This window comes from Notamacropus eugenii, chromosome 2 (genome assembly GCF_028372415.1).
Source record: "Notamacropus eugenii isolate mMacEug1 chromosome 2, mMacEug1.pri_v2, whole genome shotgun sequence".
Classification (NCBI taxonomy): Eukaryota; Metazoa; Chordata; class Mammalia; order Diprotodontia; family Macropodidae; genus Notamacropus; species Notamacropus eugenii.
The window spans coordinates 357,688,356-357,710,412 of record NC_092873.1 but is presented as its reverse complement, the minus strand read 5'-3'; the positions used below and the strand labels follow the sequence as shown (position 1 = coordinate 357,710,412).

The window sequence follows — 22,057 nt, the reverse complement described above, 5'->3', positions numbered from 1 at the left end:
ATGAGGAAAACTGAGGCTAAAGAAGTTGTGACTTACTTAGATGTTATATAGTTGGTAAATGTCTGAGACAGGATTTGGACCAAGGCTTTCCATGTCCACTATGCCAGTGGTGGTAAATTCAGATAGAAGCAGGGGTCACTAAACTGTGGTCCCCTAAACATAAGGATCTCTGTGGACCAAATATTGACTTACAAAATTGCGTATTAATATTATCTCTGTTTTATTCTATTTTTATTTATTTTTTAAACTATTTCCCAATCACTTTTTAATGTTTTGGGTCATATGCAGCCTAGTGACTGTGTTTTTGTATATACTACTCTGCCAAAATGAACTGAGACATTCAATACCTCCTTTTTCAATTCTTCTCCTTTCAATTCTTCTCTCTTTCCCTGGTCTCCCAAGGTCTCCCATTGCATCCAGGGTGGTCTCCAGTTGATCCTGATGTATATCTTGCCACTAGACCCAGATGACTCTGGAAGAGAAAGTGAGGCTGGTGACTTTGCACAGTCTTCTCTCACTTAAATCCAATTCACTTGTATGTCATGACATCAAAATCTTGATGTTATGGTCCTTTTAGAGAATGAAGGACAAACAAGAGCAACTCTAGCTGCTACATTCTAGGTCTTTTATAGTTTGTATCTTTACAGTTTGGTCTCTCGCAACTCTCCTACATTTGTTGTTGTTCAGTCATTTCAGTCGTGTCTGACTCTTCATGACCCCATTTAGGGTTTTCTTGGCAAAGATACTGGAGTGGTTTTCCATTTCATTGTCCAGCTTATTTTACAGATGAGGAAACTGAGGCAAACAAAGTTAAGTGACCCTTGCCCAGAGTCACAGTTAGTAAGTGTCTGAGGTCATTTTTAAATTCAGATCCTTCTGACTCTAGGCCCAACACTATCTATGGTGCCACCTACCTTCCCTAATATTGCTCTCCTATATTACCCCTTCAATTCTAAATAAACTACTTTGTTTATTTTCTCCTATGTATGTACCTTGGGCTTTCTTCTTCCACATTGTGTTGAAACCACTCCTTCTGTGAAAAGGTCTAGTTCTGAAACTCAAATCTCACTTCTACTTGTGTGATCTTAGGAAAAATCCCTTAACTTTCCTGGACTCATTTTCCTAATCTGCAAAATGAGGCAATTGGGCTCGATGCCTGTAATGTCTCTCCCAGCTCTCTCCCTACTTATGGAAACCATTGCCATGGAAACAGAAAATGTCAGACCTAGAAGGGACGTTAGAGGCCAGAGAGTTCTGTTCCCTCTTCCTTTCTCTCCATCACTTAAGGACCAAGTCAAAGCTCATCTTCTCCATGACATGCCAGGTAATGGTGAGCTCTCCCTCCTTATCCATACCAGTTGTCTGTAGTAGTAACATTTAGCATCTTAACTTATACTTCCCAATGAATGGAGTGCTTTGCAAACCATAAAGTGCTAAAGAAATGTAATAGGCTAACATTACTGCTAAGGCTTCTGAGTTGTGGAAGGGTACAAAACCTGATTCATTTTTTGTCTTGGTATCTCTGTGTCTAACACAGTACCTGTTACATAGGGAGAGACCTTTAGGGATAAGCACCTTCCCAAAGAGGAATACCAATGCAAGATGGCAGCTTCTTTGCAACTTAGAGTCTTAGAGTTGGGGATGGCTAAGTCATATGTCTGGAACCATACAGCCATTATGTTTAAAAGACAGAACTCAAATGCAGGTCTTCCTGGCTTCAAGGTCATCTCTCTATCCACTACATCTCACTGCTTCCCCATCTGGTACTCAATTGTTATTGTTTGGTCATTCAGTCATGTCCAACTCTTTGTGACCTTGTAGACCATGAAGTACCAATAGAGTATCCATAGGATTTTCTTGGCAAAGATATTGGAATGTTTTGCCATTCCCTTTTCTATTGGTACACAATAGGTGTTTAATAAATGTTCAGTTGAATTATATTATGAGTTTTCTTTTCCAGACTCAAGTCTTATGTCCTCCCTGGATTTTCTGCTCCCTGAGGGTAGAAATAGTGCCTATACTTGCTTGTATTTCCTGCCTAGTACCTATCACAATTTGTTGTATATTGTAGGTACTCAAAAAAGTTTGTTGACTAGTTGATAGATTCATTGAAGCTGCTCGATTTGGAATAGCAGATATGTGAGAAAGGGAGAAAAAAACTCTGACTTTTGCCACCTGTAAAAGGAGTCAGAGGCAGAATCAAGCTAATATCCAGGAGTCACGACACCAGGGCTAGGTGGCAAAGCAATATTGTCATGTTACCCACCAAGCCAAATTAACGATGATTGGCATGAGGACTTTAATGATTCTACCTCTTTGAAGCTAGACCCATGAAGCTCTTACTTCACTGACAAAAGCTCTGGAGAGGAGTCCTGACTTAGCAGGAAGCCCAAGTAAAGTCTTTTATGAGGTGAGGGACTTTTCTGAGAGATGTAAATAACAAGCTGAGGGGAAGGGCATTTGAAAATTTGTGGGGTAGAGGTAAAAATAAAGGTGTGGTACTCTGTCCACACCCTCTGCTGAAGGCCTATAAAGGCTCCTTGGTGGACAGAGACTCCATAACCTCATCAGCTCTGGGGACGAGTCTTTTTTACTCAACTGAGCAACCAACCATCCTACTCAGCACCATGCCTTACAACTGCTGCCTGCCCAGCATCAGCTGCCGTACTAGCTGCTCCTCCAGGCCCTGCCTGCCTCCCAGCTGCCATAGCTGCACCCTCCCTGGGGCCTGCAACATCCCTGCCAATGTGGGCACCTGCGGCTGGTTTTGTGAAGGCTCTTTCAATGGCAATGAGAAGGAGACCATGCAGTTCCTGAATGACCGTCTGGCCAACTACCTGGAGAAGGTGCGCCAGCTGGAGAGGGAAAACGCTGAGCTGGAAGGTAGGATCCAGGAGTGGTGCCAGGAGCAAGTGCCCTATGTGTGCCCAGACTACCAGTCCTATTTCAGGACCATCGAGGAGCTCCAGCAGAAGGTATTAAATGGGTGGTTGGGTATCTTAAAGCTATTCTGAGACTTGGTAGCAAAGATGAAAGGAATAAGAAATATGAAAAATGACTTGTATTGTGAAACTAGGCAAGACAAATGCTACTCAAATGTAAGATTTTTGAAATTTGCCATTGGGATTTTCCATCATTATATGGAAGACTAAGTTTTTTCCCAGATCATCCTCTTTCTTTCAGTGATCTGTTAAGTATGAATACTTATTTACATAATGGTAATCATGTAGAGGAGTTAACAGCACTTTGCATAAGAGAGGTATAATTATGAGTTGCTTCAGAGCACTAGCCATTCATACACCAAAGCCAGTGGAATTTCTCAGTTGTTGCCCTCATAGATGAGGATTGGTGTAGAAGAATGAAGCTGGCAGAGTTTAGTTTTTCTGAATGGACCTGATTCATTTTTCTGGTTTTGTGCATCAGTCAACCCCTCAACATTAATTAAGCTTTTACTCCACCTTTGTTTTTTTTTTTTTTTTGGGGGGGGGTGGTGGTGGACCATTAAGTGAAAGAGTGAAATAATATATGATTTTTGCCACCTGTAGAAAGAGTTAGAAGCAGAGTTAACCTAATACCCAGGAGTCAGGACACTAAAGCTGGGTGACAAAGCAATATTGTCACCTTACCCACCAAGCTAAATTAACAATGGCTGGTGTGAGGGGTTTAATGATTCTATGTCTTTGAAACTAGGCATATGAGGCTCTTACTGGAGCTTCTCCTCTGGAGAGGAGCATAGTCATTTTCTGAGGGGAGGATACAATTTTCTTTATTCTCAACTAATGAGTGTCCCACTTCTTAATCAATTAGTTATTAAGCATTTATGAAATGCCTATTTTTGTTTCAGGCACTATGAGAAACACTAGGGATAAAAAGAGAGGTAAAGTCCATAGCTTCTGCTCACAAATGGTTTCTGGTGGGCCTATAAGCTGCAAGGAACCAAGAGTGGGAATATCTGAAAGTGCATGTGTGTGTGTGTGTGTGTGTGTGTGTGTGTGTGTGTGTGTGTGTTTAGTTTGGAAAAGTGTAGGGGGAATGTTACTAAGAGCCATACAGAATGGAAGGAGGCTATGATTATTTTCCAGGAGAAAAGTATATAGGGGAGAAATAATTTACCTGGCAACATTTCATGAATGATTTTCTGAGTTTTCAGTACATTCATATTGGCAATGAATGACTTTTTACAATCCAATAAAGGATATTGTGGTCAACCAACCAGCCCTTTTCTATTGCTCAAATCCAGAGGGTAAAGGGTCTAGTTGTTTAAAGGCTGCTCTAACACCTTGTTCCCTGTGTGCCCTGTTGGAATATTCTAGATCTTATGTACCAAGTCTGAGAATTCCAGGTTGGTGGTACAAATCGACAATGCCAAGCTGGCTGCTGATGACTTCAGGACCAAGTGAGTTGGTGTGGTGAAGCAGAGGCTATTGGTCAACTTATAGGAATCAGGGCGGGGAGGAACCTCAGGGGTCTTCTGGTCCAATCTCATTTTATAGTTGAGGAAATAGAGACCATGAAATATAAAATTACTAACCCAAATTTCATGCAATTAGCATTGTAGAATCACAGATCTAGAATTGGAAGTGACCTTAGGCCATATTATTGGATGCCCTTCTCCTTTTACAGATGAAGAAACTGGGGCATAGAAAAATGACTTGTCCAGGGTTGCATAGGTAGTGAGCAGCAGAGCCTTGATTAGAACTCAGAACTTATCACCTGGATTTGGAAATATTATAATCTTTCCATTGATTTCCCTGATCTGTTCCCAATTCTACTTGTCATTAATGACACCCAAGGCTCTTTCTTTGCATTTTCATCAGAGATATATTGGAATCACAGATCTTCAATGCTAGAAAGGTCTTTGGGAGAGCTCTAGCCCCATACCCTTCCCCTTTTTATGTACTGAGATGATTGAAGCTCAGAGGTGTTGAAGTGACTTGACCAACATTCCATAGTGAGAATATATCAGGTCATTAAGGCCATTTGTTTCCAAATCCACTCCATCATGATGTTTCCCTTACCGCATCCAGAACAAACCTCAGGTGCATTGAAGGTGGGTTTTCTTGTGAATACAAATGATTACTGAACTTCCTTTTGCTAATATTAAGCTCCCAAGTTTTTGATGATTTGTATAAACTTTCAACTACTGTTTGATTTCCAAGTTTTAGGGGAAGGGGACCCAAAAGTCCCAGTGTAGTTTTAAGCTAACTGAATTTAGACTTTTAGGACACGTTGTGTAAAGGTGACTAAAGAAATGGACAGAAATAGCTGTTATAATCCCCATGTCCTAATTAGAAACAGTAGGATGAAAACTAAAACAGACAAACTATAGAGCCTAGATCAGGACTCCTTCCCACCTCTCACTCCACTGATCATCATCTCCTGGGGGGTCACAGATATGAGACGGAGCTGTCCCTGCGCCAGTTGGTGGAGGCCGACATCAACAGCCTGCGCAGAATCCTGGACAATCTTACCCTGTGCAAGTCTGACCTGGAGGCCCAAGTGGAGTCCCTGAAGGAGGAGCTTCTCTGTCTCAAGCAGAACCATGAGCAGGTAGGGCATGTTGAGCACCTGTGGGACCCAAACATGCTGGAACCTGCTGCAGTGCAATAAGTGGGGGTAGGAGGCAGAGAGGCCATTTGTTATGCCCCAAGGATCTAGGGAAGTTATTTTAGGAACAAATCCTATTACATAAAATGAGAGAATGAGTAATGTGCAAATTGGATACATGATATGGAATTTGATTTTTCTGCTTGAGGCCACACACCTGAGCAAAGAAAGACATATACATTCATGAAATAAGGTCAGCAGCAGGGCAGCTTTCTGTGGTCTTCTTTGCTTTATTCATGATGGAAACCTTTATGGCTTCAGAAGGAATAGGAGAGAGCTGGAAGAGGCCTTCAGGACCTCCTTTGTCATAGAAGGGGACACTGAGGTTTGGAACACAGAAGTGTTCAGAAACCAGAATGCAGGCCTCCTTCATCCTAGTCCAGTGCTCTTGGCAGCGCAGCACAGGATGCTAAATCCTGACAGATTTTGTAGTTTGATTAGTTCTGCTTCAGAGAGTAAGCACTTTGACTCTGCAGCAGCCTATGGGGATATGTGAAGGAAGTTAAGAGTGAAATGAATAGAAGTTTTCCTTCCTGGGAATTCTATTTCTACTGTGAGAGCCAAACAGCATACTGGATAGCTCACTTCTATCCAAAGATGTACCTTAAGCATTTTTCTTCTTTTGCTCCTTTGTTCTCCCTCCCTTCCTACTACCTTCCATCCTTTCCTCATTTCTTAGCTTTCTTCCTTCCTTTCCCTGCTTCCTTTTCTCCTTCCTCCTTTCTCTCCCTTCCTCCATTCCTTCCTTCTTTCCTTCCTTCTTTCCTTCCTTCCTTCCTTCCTTCCTTCCTTCCTTCCTTCCTTCCTTCCTTCCTTCCTTCCTTCCTTCCTTCCTTCCTTCTCCCTGACAGTGCTACTCTCTCTTTCCCCATGAGTGTATGTGTGTGTGGTTACATGGGAACCAAATGCTGGCTTCCATTGCCAAGACTTTAGATGTAATTGACCTTGGACTTCTCTCAAGAGGAAATACTAGGGCAGTGGAACTATAAAGAAGAGAGCTCTTCCAGTGGTGCCCTTTTATCTAAGATAAAGTGGCCAACACTTTCTCCTGTTGATGGAGGCCTAGTTTGTGGCTGATGGAATCTATAGAATCCTTAGAAAGGCTTTGTAGGTCTTCCTGGGAAGAAAGTTATCATACTTCTTTGCATTCATTTTGACTCTTTTTTTCCCCAGGAAGTCAACACCCTGAGAAGTCAGATTGGGGAACGCCTCAATGTGGAGGTGGATGCTGCCCCAACTGTGGACCTGAACAGGATCCTGAATGAGACCCGGTGTCAGTATGAGACTGTGGTGGAGAACAACCGCAGAGATGTGGAGGAATGGTTCATCACTCAGGTGAGGACCTACTTCATGGCTACTGCACAACCAGAAATTTCTTGGGGCCTTGAGGATCATGTTCTCACTGTTTTGCTCTCCTCTTATGACATTTCAGACCGAGGAATTAAACAAACAGGTGGTGTCTAGCTCTGAACAGCTGCAGAATTGCCAAGCTGAGATTATTGAACTGAGACGTACCGTCAATGCTCTGGAGATTGAGCTGCAGGCCCAGCATAACCTGGTGGGTAACTTTAACACGGGTTGACAGAATAGACATGCAAAAAGTTCTTGAGAAGTCAGAGCATTCAGCTAATTTGAATGAGATAAGATTTAACCAGGATAAATGTAAAGTATTACAGTTTAAGGTCCAAAAAACCAATTTTGCAAGATGCAGGAGGAATGGTTATATAGCAGTTTTTCTGAGAATGATCTGAGGAGTTTAATGAATTGTAAGCTTAATGTGAGTCAGCAGTGATACAGCAGCCAAGAAGGCTTATGTAATCTTAGGCTACATTAAACTAAGTGGGGCATCTAAACCTGGAGAGGTGAGAAGTTCTCTGTATTCTAACCTAGTCAGATCCTATCTGGAATAAATGTGTGAAGTATATGTCGCGCATTCCAAAGGATGCCAGTAAGCTGGAGAGTACCCAGATGAAGGCAAAAAGATTGGTGAAAAGTATTGCAATCATGTCAGATGAAACTTGAATGAGGGAGCTAGGAGGTTTAGTTTGGAGAAGACCTAAGAAAGATATGATTACTCTCATCAGGTATTTAAGAGCTTGTTACATGGTAGAAGGATCAGACTTGCTTTTTCTTGGGGGACAGTATTGGGAGCAGGGGGTGGGACTTTTAGAGTCAAAATTGGTATCAATAACAGGAAAACAAGAAAGCCAAAATCTCCTGGCAGAGTTGTCCCAAAGTGGAACTGGCTGCCTTGGGGAAGTCCTGGGTTCTCTATTATTGAATATCTTTCAGCAAAGCAGTATGGATAGGTTTTAGATAGCCTCTGAGACCCTTTACCAATTCTTGATTCTATAGTACAGGCCCCAAGAGAATTCTCTGCTTTGTGATAACTAGAGTGATAGAAAAGTGTGAGGGAGAAGAGAGAAACATCTGAATTTTGGGGAGATCAAGACTATCACGAATGAAGAGCAGTTACTATTTCTGACATCCATTTTTTCATCATCGCAGAGAGATTCTCTTGAAAACACTCTCACAGAGACTGAGGCCCGTTACAGCTCCCAGCTGTCTCAGGTACAGTGTATGATCACCAATGTTGAAGACCAACTGGCTGAGATCCGTGGTGACCTGGAGAGGCAGAACCAAGAGTACCAAGTGCTCTTGGATGTCCGGGCCCGGCTTGAGTGTGAGATCGCAACGTACCGGGGTCTACTGGAGAGTGAAGATTGCAAGTAAGTCTAATCCTTGTGATTTCTTCCCTGCCATTGTGATTTTTTTTGGAGTGGGTGGGGAAGAGATAAGCTCTTTAGCTTGTTAAAATCATTTCAAATAGAAAGAGCAGTGTGGAAAGTGGGGGAGTAGCATGGTACAGTCTTTCCGGAGAGGGCATGGGTTCAAAACCTACCTCTGCTCCTTGCCACTCTGTGACTTTGCAAGGCTGCTTAGGCTCCTCGTGTTTTAGTTTCCTCCTATGTAAAATAGGAGATTGAAACAGATGGAATTCCAACCTTACATCTATGATTGCACAAACATGGTGGGGTTAAGTAGGTTGCAGTATATTGTGGTAATTTACACTCAAACACTAGGTTTTAAATGGGAAATGTATGATCCATAGAGCCCTCCAATATAGCTATAAAGTCAATGTATCTTGGTAAAGATAGGGAGAGTGAGTGATGATAGATGCCAGACCAAGTTCCATGTATGCATGGAACATTAAATGACTTAAAGAAAGGCATGAACTAAGCACAAGGATAGTTTCTTTCTTGGAGGGCTTATGGGAGGCCTGGGGCAAGATTTGAACAAGATAAGAAGGCATGGAAGGGCTGTGATTCACTTTTTCAAAGGAAGTATAGATTCATCTGGATGAGATCATCTAGCAGATTATTCAAAGATTCATTCTGGGAGCGAAAGTCATAAAATGATCTAATTAAATCCAGCAACCCTTTTGTAAAGCACCACTTATGCATCAGACACTGTGCTAGTATCCCCAGCACCTGCCCTCACATCATTTGCATTCTATTGGAAGGTTTAGTTCTTTTTATTTCCGTATCTTCTAACCGAAAGTTGCCCTTCACCCAACTAACTCAACTCCATTAATTTTGTCTCCTCAGACTTCCCTGCAATCCCTGTGCAACAACCAATGCCTGTGGCAAGCCTATTGGCCCTTGCCCAATCAGCAATCCTTGTGTCCCATGTGCCCCTTGTGGACCCTGTGGACCTCGCTCAAGATGTGGCCCCTGCAACTCTTTTGTGCGCTAAGGACCCCAGGGTGGCAAGGAAGAGAAAGGAGGAAAGGACCAACTACTGAGCTGCTCCAGCTCTGTGTCATCTGAAGACTTCCATATTACAAATTGATCACTCCCCAGCCTGCCTGTTGGATCACAGTATAAAAAATTCTCACTAGTCAAAAAGTACATTTTCAAGAAAACATAGATTTGATCTCTGTGTCTCTTGTCTCTCACCCATCTGCCATTTTCACTTGCGTGTTCCTTTAGTGCAGCAGCTCCTTTTGGGGTGACTCTTGAATCAGGCAGGGTCCACCTATTGTGAGTTAGATGCTTTCCTGAGCAATGAAAAACAGATTGGATAAGACAAATAACATAATTATCATGATGAAGCATGTTTACTATATTTTACATTTTAATAATTTATATTGTAAAATAATTACATTTAGTAGAGTTGAGATGATTGAACCATTAAAAGAATGAATTTTTGTCATTTCCAAATACCCTTTCAGTTTCTGGAGATTCAGTGAATGTCTTTTGTTATCCTCCTAATAAATTCAATGATTCTTGCACAGTGGTAATAATAGCCGTCTTTCCTATTTACTGACTTTGACGTAATTAGACCGAATGGCTGGAAGTTGACTAGGTGCTCGTCGTATGGATCACAACTTCCCACTACATAAAAATATCCCTGTCTACCATATCTATGGAGCTGATTTGGGTGTGTGGGAGGAGGAGGGAGGAAAGGAAAAACAAATGTTAAGACATATATTAAGAACTACTTCTCAGGAAATGTGAACTATCAGGTAAAAGCCATTAAAACCCAAATGCTATACTGAGTTATCTATGGAATGATAAAAATGAATGATTATGGGACAAACTGAATGAATGCCAGATTGGGAATCTGAGGACCTTTGTTCAAATTCCAGCTTTGCCTCTTGCCTTAGACAAGTGGCTTAATCTCTATGACCTTCAATTTTCTTCTCTTCAAAATGAGTTGGATTAGGTTTGATTTCCTTCAACTCAAAGTCTATGATCCTATGTGCTCATATTGGCTTTTCATGGCAAACTTTTACCCAGAGAGACAAATGGTCTATTTAGTGTTGCTTGAATTCCATTTCATTGATATTTATTCATGTATATTTGGCAGCTAGATGGTGCAGTGAATAGTGTGCCAGGTCTGGAGTCAGGCAGACTTGAGTCCAAATGTAGCCTCAGATACTAGATGTGTGACTCTGGGCAAGTCTCTTAACCTTGTTTGCTTCAGTTTCCTCATCTTTAAAATGAACTGGAGAAGGAAATGAAAAACTATTTCAATATCTTTTCCAAGGAAACCCCAAATGGGGTCACAAAGAGTTGGATATGTCTGGAAACAAGTGAACAACAAAAATTTGACTTTATCAGTGAGCAATACAAACCACTAATATAGGTATAAAGTCAACATGTTTTGAGAGAGATAGAGATGCCTAAATGGAGAAAATTTGACTATGAGAGATACCAGTTGATCAAGAAATAGAGACTGAGTACCTGTTTTCTAAATCATGAGACAATGGAAGCAATGGACTGGAAGTCAGGGAACGTAGAATGAAATCTAAATTTGTGAACTGTGTAACCTTGACAAGTCATTTTTCTCCTCTTTGCGCATCAATCACCTCATCAGTATTATAAAGAAGTTGGACTAGATATCTAAGTGTCCTTCCAATTCTGAACTTATGAATAAACATTCATTATGTATCTATCATCTATGTAAAACATTGTGCTTGGTTTTGATTGATATAAAGACAAAAAGGAATACAATAGGTAAAGACAATAGGTAAAAACAATAGATTAAGGATATCTAGGGCTGTTCCTGGATATTGTTCCAGGAAGGCTAAGGGAAGACAATGGATGAGGACTGGATTCCAGTGGTCTCACTCACCTTTATCTATTGGTCCATTCAGATCTTTTCCTATGCTCCTTGATGCCATCAGGTCTTAGCTCTGTTTGTTTTACCTGCTTTCTGTAACAGAGATAGAACCCAATCTTCTAATTCCCTGCTGATTTGGAAGAAGAAACATGGAGACCCACTATGGCTCATAATTATTTATTTTTTTTCCATCTCTTCACATGGCTTCTCTTCATCTCATCTGAGTGGCTTTTGAACTCAGGGAGGAAAATAGGGAGGAAATTTCTTCCCATGTTCAAAAATCCCCAAAACATGGAAAACTTTGAGGAAAGTTTATATATCAATATTCTCACTCCAACAAGCCTTCAAGCAATTCCTCTGGGTGAGGAGTCATAAAATTTAGATATCTTCTTTCCCCCCTCCCAAGCTAATTTTCTCTATTTCTGTCAATAATAGTATCATTCTTTTAGCTTAAAACCCTGGTTATTGCTGTTTCCATCTTTTTTTTTTTTTCCAGTTTCTGACTCTTCATGACCCCATTTGGATTTTTCTTGGCAAAGATACTGGAGTGGTGTGCCATTTCCTTCTCCAGATCACTTTTACATATGAGGAGACTGAGGCAAACAGGTTTAAATGACTTGCCTAGGGACACACAGGTAGTGTCTGAAGTCAGACTTGAACTCAGGAAGATGAATCTTCCTGACTCCAGGCCTGGCACTTTATCTACTGCATCACCTAACTGCCCTCAAAACTCTGGAACCTTCCTCAAGTCTGTCCTCTCCCACTTTTTCTGTATATAGTGATCAAATCCTGTGAATTCTTTTGTAATGCCTCACATCTATTCCTTTCTTTCCTTTTCCATTGTTACCACCCTAGATCAAGACCTCTTTATCCATTGCCTAGAGTATTACAACAAACACTTCTCTTTACAATTCATCTATGCTATTCTCCCACCTTCTTAGAAAGAGGACCAAACACTTCTCTGAAAAAATAAAAACTGAGGTCATTTGAGCTTCTCTTGATGCTATTCTTTCCTCCAATTTTGTTCTCCAAATCTCAATATTGTTCCCTGTCCCTTCTTCCTTTGTTCTAGTCTAGCAGGAAAGAGGGGGACATTATTCTTGCAAATTTCAACTCCTCTACTTGCATCCTTCAATCAGTCTTGAGGGAAATCCCATGAAAAAGAAAAAGAATATTAAAAATAAACAACACTCCCCTCCATCTGAGGAAGTCTTTCCTCAGTTAGCGAAGTGAAGTTTTTGATGTGTCTTCTAGGAAGAGTAGAAAATAGCTCTGAGGTGATGGACTGATTCATAAAAGAGCTATGAGCAGTTAATGAAAGGTAGATGCAATATAGCAGCTGCAATTCAATGGAGAAGCAGCAGAAGACTGTTAGAAACAGCAAATGGAGACTGGAGGAAGCAGCTCAGCGGATGACATCAGTAGCTCTCTGGGGAAGCAGTAAGTGGAAACTTTGGATGCAGAGTGGTGTTTCAATTAGAATGCAACTTACTTACCAATTAAAGAAAATAGTCGACAGTAGCTTCATTGAAGTAGAAGGATTCAAAATAAACTCACAAAATCAATATCATTTCTATAGAGCAAGAGCAAAATCTAGGAACAAAGGGAAGCTACAATAAACAACAATACTTTCTACTCTCTCTTTCTCTATGTATGTGTATACATACACACATATGCCTACATATGTGCATACACACATACATATATTCTCAGAGTTAACTTACCATGGCACAATCAAGAACTCAAAGGTATGCTGATGAGTATTTAACAACAGCCTCTCTGGGGGAAAAGTGTTATATAGGACATACTTTTGAGTTTAACCTTCACTATCAGCACTAGAAAAATCAATAAGAGCATGATGTAAGTCTTTTGCTTTTGCCAATTTCTGATGAGTAAATATTCACACTGAAAATTGAACAATCAGCACTCCTGGCTCCAACAAACCCCTGCATGTAGGTAAAATTACAACACATCCCTTAAAGAAATTAAGAATGTTTGGGATAGCAGAAGGGTCATTCAGTGTAAGTGATTGGGTTGTGTCAGTATAATAAAAATACTAGCTAAAAAAAGAACAGATTTACTGAACGGTAGTTTACAGAGCTAAATGAAATAGTAAAAATCATTTGAAGAGGGAAAAATCATCTTGATTCTTAAAGAGAAATAATGACAAAAGTAGAAATGAGGACGACGTAGTACTTTCAAAGCTCAAATTATATTGTGAAATAGCAATCAAAACCTGTTTGAGACTGCTTAAAAAAAGATACATGGATCATTGGGACAGATTGGTTCAGAATGGAACAGGATGAATCGCAAATAGTTCAATTCAATCACATAGGGTTTGTTAAATCCAAGAACATAAATTACCTGGGGAAGAACTCTGTTTTTCAAAAACTGCTGGGAAAATTACAAAATTGGTAGGCAGGACTTAGGTTTAGACAAGCATCATAGACTATAAAAAATAATCTAAATGTAGATACATGATCTGAATTATAAATGCCATACCATAAAAAATTCTAACCGCATCAGACATTTTTCATAGTTATGGATAGAAAAGGGTGGGATTCTTTATTAAACAAAGGATAATGATGCCACAAATGATAAAACAGATAATTTTGGTTACACAGCTTTGAACAATTTTTAGCATTAAAAATAATACAAATAGTATAGGAAGGGAAACAGCCAGTTTGGGAAAAATCTTTGCATCAAATATCTCTGATAAGAATGCACTGTTCATGGACAATTAGTAAAAATCTATTATCCCCCAAGTCATATTGAACAATTTCAAAAGAATTTGTAGAGGCATACCTTGCTTTATTGTGCTTTGCTTTATTGCACTTCATAGATATTTTCTGTAAATTGAAGGTTTATGGCAACCTTTTGTCAAGCAAGTCCATTGGTGCCATTTTTCTAACAGTATATGCTCACCTTTTGTCCATGTGTCACATTTTTGTAATTCTTGTAGTATTTCAAACATTTTATTTATTATTACATGTGTTATTGGAACCTGTGATCAGTGATCTTTGATACTACTATAGTGATTGTTTTTGGCCCTACAAACTGTGTCCATGTAAGACAGAGAACTTAGTTGATAAATATTGTATGTGTCTGACTGTTTAACTGACCCATTGTACTCTTGTCTCTCTTCCTCTCTTCAGGCCTTCCTATTACCTGAGACGCAATAATAAAATTAGGTCAAATAAAAACCCTATCATGGCCTCTAAGTGTTCAAGTGGAAAGAAGAGTACATCTATGTGACAAACTTCATTGCTGTCTCATTTTAAGAAATTGCCACACACCCCAACCTTCAGCATCCATCATCCTGATCTATCAACAGCCATCAAGATCAAGGCAAGACCCTCCACTAACAAAAAGATTATCACTCACACTGAAGGCTCAGGAAATGGTTGGTATTTTTTAAAGCAGGAAAGTATTTTTTAATTGAGGCATGTACATTATTTTAGACAAAACTGTTATAAACTTAATAGTCTATAGTATAAGCCAAGGTTTTATATGCACTAGAAAACCAACAAATTCATGAATTGCTTTATGATTTTCACTTGATTGTGGTGGTCTGGAACCAAACCTGCAATATCTTTGAGGTATGCCTATAATATTAACAATGATATGAAGGATTGCTCCAAATTACTAATGAGAGATATGAATAACAGTGATGATAATAATAAACTTTGAGGTTTCCTCTCTTACTCAGCAACTCAGTCAAGATAATAAAAGATGTGAGAAGTTAATGCCAAGATTGTTGTGAAAACCCAGGCATGATAATGTACTGTTGATGAAGCTATGAACGAGTCCTACCATTCTGTGAAGCAATTTGGAAATATATTGAGAAAATGACTAAAATGTCCATACACTTTGACCCAGAGAAGCTACTGTTAGATATATAACCTGATGTCAAAGATAGAAAGATCCAGTATACACTAAATGATAATTTCACTTTTTTCAATTTGTAAAGGACTAGAAACAAACATGAGGTCCATTGATTAGAGAACGGTTATACATATTGTGGTGCTTGGGTCATGGATATAGTGGAATATTACTGTGCTATAAGAAATAGAAAGTACAAAAATACAGAGAGACTTGGGAATATTTATATGAACTGGAAAGTTATATATACAATGGCTGCAATAATGTAAAGTACATGAAACTGAGTAGTGTAAAATGGCAATCAATGGTAACATTTGACTCCAGAGGACATATGAAAATGCACTTTCCTCACTTGTTTACAGTGAGGGAAGGCAAGGAACAGGGGAGATTATGGTTATGGAGCTCTGCATATAATGCTGGCCTTGATAAACTTGTTTGGTTTATTTTTGTTAAATAACTTCTCCCTTTCTTTTATGTACATAAGTATGACATATTTTGTATACCATATATATTTTATACCTATATATATTCATATACTATAATCTATAGATCTGCACATATATAATAAATTATGTATACATAATATGTATATATAGCATACATACATGTGTATGTATATTTGTATACATATATACACACATACATATATATATTTATACCTAAGTATAATATATTGAGAAACACAGGTGATGTCAAAACAAAACATCAATAAAATAGGTCATGTTTTTATAGCTTTTTATAGTTTTATAACTTACAAAGGACTATATTCACAATAGCCCTATACAGTATGATACATTCTAAATAGAAAGGATAAGTGAATATGACAAGTTAATTTCCTTACTTTAGTTAGCCAGGCCTATGAAAAACTTTGGTACTGGGATTCTGAAGTCATATGGATACCATGGTGCCCCTGGTGGCACTTTTTTCTGTCTGCTGGAAAGTAACCAGGAAGAAGTGAAAAACCTCTTTGGAGGGTCTTGACAACCTAACCTTAGAAAGTATTGCAAACGTGGCATCTATAAACTTTGTAACAGGGTAAAGGTGTCTGTCTCTAGTGCTTAAAATAAAAAAAGGAAGATTAATAATAATAAAAAAGAATAACATCATGGTTTTGTTCATGAGAATTCAGGGAAGATGAGAATAATGAGAAAAATGCATGAGGTAAACTGTGATAGACTTTAAGGGAATATTACTGAATGGCATTGAGAAACATTAATGAGAGATTTGAGACCATGGAGACTATGCTTTCTCCATGCTCATTGATTTAGGCCTATCTGCAACACATGGTTGCTATTGATGATGTTCTCATTTTCAGATAAATTGAGAGATTTTTCAGGATTCCCTTGGTTTTTAATGTTTAGTTGTTTGCATCTTGTCTCTTTGTGACTCTATTTAGGGTTTTCTTTTTTTTTTTAATTAAATTTATTTATTTAACTTTTAACATTCATTTTCACAAAATTTTGGGTTACAAATTTTCTCCCCTTTTATCCCCTTCCCCCCCAAACACCAAGCATTCTAATTACCCCTATGACCAATCTGCTCTCTCTTCTATCATCCCTCTCTGCCCTTGTCTCCGTCTTCTCTTTTGTCCTGTAGGGCCAGATAGCTTTCTATACCCCTTTACCTGTATTTCTTATTTCCTAGTGGCAAGAACATTACTCGACAGTTGATCCTAACACTTTGAGTTCCAACTTCTTTACCTCCCTCCCTCTCCACCCCTTCCCTTTGGAAGGCAAGCAATTCAATATAGGCCAAATCTGTGTAGTTTTGCAAATGACTTCCATAATAGTTGTGTTGTATAGGACTAACTATATTTCCCTCCATCCTATCCTGTCCCCCATTACTTCTATTCTCTTTTGATCCTATCCCTCCCCATGAGTGCCGACCTCGAATTGCCTCTTCTCCCCATGCCCTCCCTTCTATCATCCCCCCCACCCTGCTTGTCCCCTTATCTCCCACTTTCCTGTATTGTGAGATAGGTTTTCCTACCAAAATGAGTGTGCATTTTATTCTTTCCTTTAGTGGAATGTGATGAGAGTAGACTTCATGTTTTTCTCTCACCTCCCCTCATTATCCCTCCACTAATGAGTCTTTTGCTTGCCTCTTTTATGAGAGATAATTTGCTCCATTCAATTTCTCCCTTTCTCCTCCCAATATATTTCTCTCTCACTGCTTGATTTCATTTTTTTTTTAAGATATGATCCCATCCTCTTCAATTCACTCTGTGCACTCTGTCTCTATGTATGTGTGTACTCCCACCCAGTACCCATATACTGAAATGTTTCAAGAGTTACAAATATTGTCTTTCCATGTAGGAATGTAAACAGTTCAGCTTTAGTAAGTCCCTTATGACTTCTCTTTGTTGTTCACCTTTTCATGGTTCTCTTCATTCTTGTGTTAGAAAGTCAAATTTTCTTTTCAGCTCTGGTCTTTTCATCAAGAATACTTGAAAATCCTCTATTTCATTGAAAGACCAATTTTTCCCCTGAAGTATTATACTCAGTTTTGCTGGGTAGGTGATTCTTGGTTTTAGTCCTAGTTCCTTTGACTTCTGGAATATCCTATTCCATGCCCTTCAATCCCTTAATGTAGAGGCTGCTAGATCTTGTGTTATCCTGATTGTATTTCCACAGTACTTGAATTGTTTCTTTCTAGTTGCTTGCAATATTTTCTCCTTGACCTGGGAACTCTGGAATTTGGCCACAATGTTCCTAGGAGTTTCTTTTTGGATCTCTTTCAGGCAGTGTTCTGTGGATTCCTTGAATATTTATTTTGCCCTCTGGTTCCAGAATCTCAGGGCAGTTTTCCTTGATAATTTCATGAAAGATGATGTCTAGGCTCTTCTCTTGATCATGGCTTTCAGGTAGTCCCATAATTTTTAAATTGTCTCTCCTAGATCTATTTTCCAGGTCTGTTGTTTTTCCAATGAGATATTTCACATTATCTTCCATTTTTCCATTCTTCTGTCTTTGTTCTGTGATTTCTTGGTTTTGAAAAAAGTCATTAGCCTCCATCTGTGCCATTCTAATTTTGAAAGAACTATTTTCTTCAGTGAGCTTTTGAATCTCCTTTTCCATTTGGCTAATTCTGCTTTTGAAAGCATTCTTCTCCTCACTGGCTTTTTGAACCTCTTTTGCCAATTGAGTTAGGCTAGTTTTCAAGGTGTTAATTTCTTCAACATTTTTTTGGGTCTCCTTAAGCAGGGAGCTGATCTGCTTTTCATGTTTTTCTTTCATCTCTCTCATTTCTCTTCCCAGTTTTTCCTCCACCTTTCTAACTTGATTTTCAAAATTCTTTTTGAGCTCTTCCATGGCCTGAGCCCATTGGGTGGGCTGGGACACAGAAGCTTTCATTTCTGTGTCTTTGCCTGATGGTAAGCATTGTTCTTCCTCATCAGAAATGAAGGGAGGAAATGCCTGTTCTCCAAGAAAGTAGCCTTCTATAGTCTTATTTCTTTTCCCTTTTCTGGGCATTTTCCCAGCCAGTGACTTGACCTCTGAATATTCTCCTCACACCCACCTCGCCTCCTGATCCTCCCAGCCAAAGTTTGGGGTCTGAGATTCAAATGCTGCTTCCAGCCTTAGGGCTTTTGGCGGGGGCAGGGCTGCTATTCAGTGTGAGATTAAGTTCAGGTGGTCAGGTCAGGGCAGGGCCACCTCTCAGGCTCAGTTCCCTCAGGGGTTTATGCACAGACCTTCCACAATGGATCCAGGCTCCCGCCCGCTTGGGGAGCCCTGGTCTGCAGCCGCCTCTCAGCTTCTACCTCCCGGGGGGGCCTGAATTATGGGGGCACCCCACTCCCCTCTCAACCCGCCAAAGAGACTCTCTCACCGACCCCCGTCACCTGTGGGTGGAGGGACTTGTGCGGCCGCTGGAGATCCCGTCCCTGAAGCCTGCTCAGATCTTTTCCTTTTGGTGCTGCGGCCGTGGCAGGGCTGCACTCAGCTCCCAGTCCCGGCGCCCCGTCCACAGCATGAAGGACCCCCCGCGAGAGGTTTGCAGGTCTCTCCGGAACAGAAATCTCCCTCGCTCCAATATTCCGTGGCCTCTGGGTGCAGAATTCCCTGTGAGTTACTTCCCTGTAGCCGTTCTATGGGTTGTGGGTTCGGAGCTATGTGTATGTGCGTCTTTCTACTCCTCCATCTTCTATTTAGGGTTTTCTTAGCAAAGATACTGGAGTGGTTTGCCATTTCCTTCTCCAGCTCATTTTGCAGATGAAGAAACTAAGGTAAACAGGGTTAAGTGACTTGTTCAAGGTCACACAGCTAGTAAGTATCTGAGGTTGGGGGATATAGGGTGTGTTCAGGGAAGACTAGCATTTCTGATGCAAGGGCTGCTGAGTTCTTTTCAGGTCTGCTCGTTCACCTTTGGTGTTCATATGATCTACCTAACTCTCACCTGTGATTTCTAGAAGCTAGTACATGTACAGTAGCATGCACAGTGGCCACACCCTGGTAAACTGTTGTGGCAGGTAGGCTAAACTAGGTTGAGGATAACTAAGGGATCTCAAACCCATCAGTGAGTTAGGGGGTTGTCTCCCTCAGGCATGTCAAGACTTCCCCTGGCGGAATGGGTGGATGAGAACAATTTGTTCCAATGGTCATGAATGCAGCTGAGGCAGGTGCTGTGGAGCACTTAGAGATTAATCAGACTTCAAAGATGCCAGGGTTATCCACTGCATCTGAAGCTTGACTCTGTCCTGCCACTGGACTGTGATGACTGGAAAAGAGAGGCCAATGACTTCATACAACTCTCTCACTTAAATCTAATTTATACATGAATCAAAAGACATCACACATACCATTTTTACCTAACTCAAATTACTGTAGCAATAGGCAAGTGATGAAGCAAGAGGTGAGGACACACTGGGAGCTGTAGTCACAACCCTAGACTTAGGTGGCCCAGGTCATAGGGTCGTCTTCTCACTGGAAGCAGCAGTGGGATTTGGCAGTGCCCTGGGTGTCTGAGCAACCTTTTAGGATTGTACTGCTCATCTCCTTATGTGATGAAGGGGCTAGGAAAGGTACCCTAATAAAGGTCTGCTTAACCAGCCCTGGCCCAATTACTGAAGCAAGCAGGGATTTTACCTGTGGTCAAAACACAAAAAAATTACAAAAACTTCTACAACGATGATCCTACTCACCATCAGTACATGGAATGTGAGAACATTTATAGACAACGCAAAATCCAGTAGACCTGAAAGACAAACAGCTTTTGTTGTGAGAGAACTCAGAAGGTATTGTATCCAAATAGCAGCCCTGAGTGAAACAAGACTTGCAAATAAAGGTCAGCTTACTGAAGTCAGAACTGGATGCACATTTTTCTGGAGTACGGCTGTGAAGAGGAGCAGTGTGAAGCTGGTATAGGTTTTGCCATCCAAACCAATCTACTTAACAACATGTATACTTCACAAAACGAGTGAACAACAGGCTCGTGACAATGAGGTTGCCATTTGCAAGAATATGCTGCACCACCATCATCAGTGCTTATGCTCTCACCATGATGAACCCTGGTGAGATCAAAGAAAAATTTTATGAAGACTTGGAGACACTTATCATCAATGTGCCAAAAGAGTACAGCTTATAATTCTGAGAGACTTTAATGCTAGAGAGAGCTCAAACTACCAGACATGGCAGGAAGTTCTTGGGAGGAATGGAGCTGGAAACAGCAACAGCAGTGGTCACTTAACTACTGCAGATTTGTGTATCTCATTATCTTCTCATCACTAACATTGTCTTCCATTTACCTAATGCAATAAAACTTCATGGATGCAACCTCGCAGCAACATTGGCATTTAGTAGTCTATGTGATTGTAAGGAGAAGAGACAGACAGGATGTGAGGGTAACGAAGGCAATGTGTGGCGCAGAGTGCTGGACTGATCATAGACTTATCCTTTCCAAGCTAAATACTCACTTTCAACAAAAACTGGCAGCAAGGCAAAGTGACTACCAGAAAAATGAATGTCAACAGATGAAGCTGCTTCTCTGAGCGGAACAATTTGTTGCTAACTTGGAGGGAAAGTTGAGCGAACACACAGTTGGGAACAGTGGAGCAGAAAAGGAGGGGACAGTTTTCAGAGATTTGGTGTGCAGCACTGCATTTACTCAACTGGATTAGTGCACTAGCAAACACCAGTACTGGTTTGATGAAAATGATGGGGAAATTCAGAAACTGCTAAATGAATAATGAGAACTCCATAGGGTTTACCAACAGGATAGGTCATCCATTTCTAAGAAGGCAGCATTTAACTTCATCAAAAGTAAAGTACAATTGAAGCTTGGAGAGATGTAAGATTCTTAGGTTCAGTAAGAAGGCAGATGAAATTCAGTTTTATGCCAATAGTAACAAATCTAGAGTGCTTTTATCATGCTCAGAAGGCTATTTATGGGCTAAAGACCTGTGGTGCAAGTCAACTACTCAGTGCTGATGGAGCCACATTGATTAGTGATAAGGACATGATCCTAGAGAGATGGGCTGAAAACTTCCATAGCGTTCTCAACAGACCATCATCAATCAATGTTGAGGCCATTAACCATTTACCTCAGGTTGAAGTCAATCCCTTCTTAACTGAACTTCCATCTGAAGAAGAAGTTTTGAATGTCATTAGGATCCTTCTGTGTGGCAATGCATCTGATGCTGATGCTATTTTAGCTGAGATTTACAAGAGGTATGGTGTCCATTGCTCTTACAAAAGCTGACAGAAATTTTTTGGGCTATATGGGAAGAGGAGGTTATCCCTCAGGAGTTTAAGGATGCCTCCATTGCCCATCTCTATAAACAGAAAGGAAATAGATTGTACTGTGATAATCATGGTGGTGGTGGGGTGGTGGAGTCCTCTCTCTTAGTCATTATGGGCAAGATTCTTGCCAGAGTCCTCCTTAATAGACTGATCCTTTACCTAGAAGATGGTCATCTATCTGAGAACCAGTGTGGCTTCAG

At 40.3% G+C, this 22,057-nt stretch overlaps 1 protein-coding gene and 1 long non-coding RNA gene across 2 annotated transcripts in view; one reads left to right on the top strand and one right to left on the bottom strand.

The window, feature by feature from the left end:
• LOC140528524 (uncharacterized) overlaps nucleotides 1–15,733 on the bottom strand; it is a 36,019-nt gene extending 20,286 nt beyond the window's left edge. Inside the window, exons 1-2 of the long non-coding RNA XR_011975208.1 lie at nucleotides 11,248–15,733; nucleotides 348–9,667 (exon numbers count right to left, since the gene is read on the bottom strand). This is a non-coding gene — a long non-coding RNA (uncharacterized lncRNA). The remainder of the gene's footprint in view (nucleotides 1–347; nucleotides 9,668–11,247) is intronic.
• On the top strand, nucleotides 2,628–9,369 carry LOC140528523 (keratin, type I cuticular Ha3-I). The gene is made up of 7 exons (XM_072646425.1): nucleotides 2,628–2,975; nucleotides 4,314–4,396; nucleotides 5,394–5,550; nucleotides 6,781–6,942; nucleotides 7,040–7,165; nucleotides 8,116–8,336; nucleotides 9,216–9,369. Exons 1-7 carry the CDS (start codon nucleotides 2,628–2,630, stop codon nucleotides 9,361–9,363), a joined length of 1,245 nt encoding a protein of 414 aa, XP_072502526.1. The 3' UTR covers nucleotides 9,364–9,369.
• Nucleotides 15,734–22,057: the final 6,324 nt, after the last annotated feature.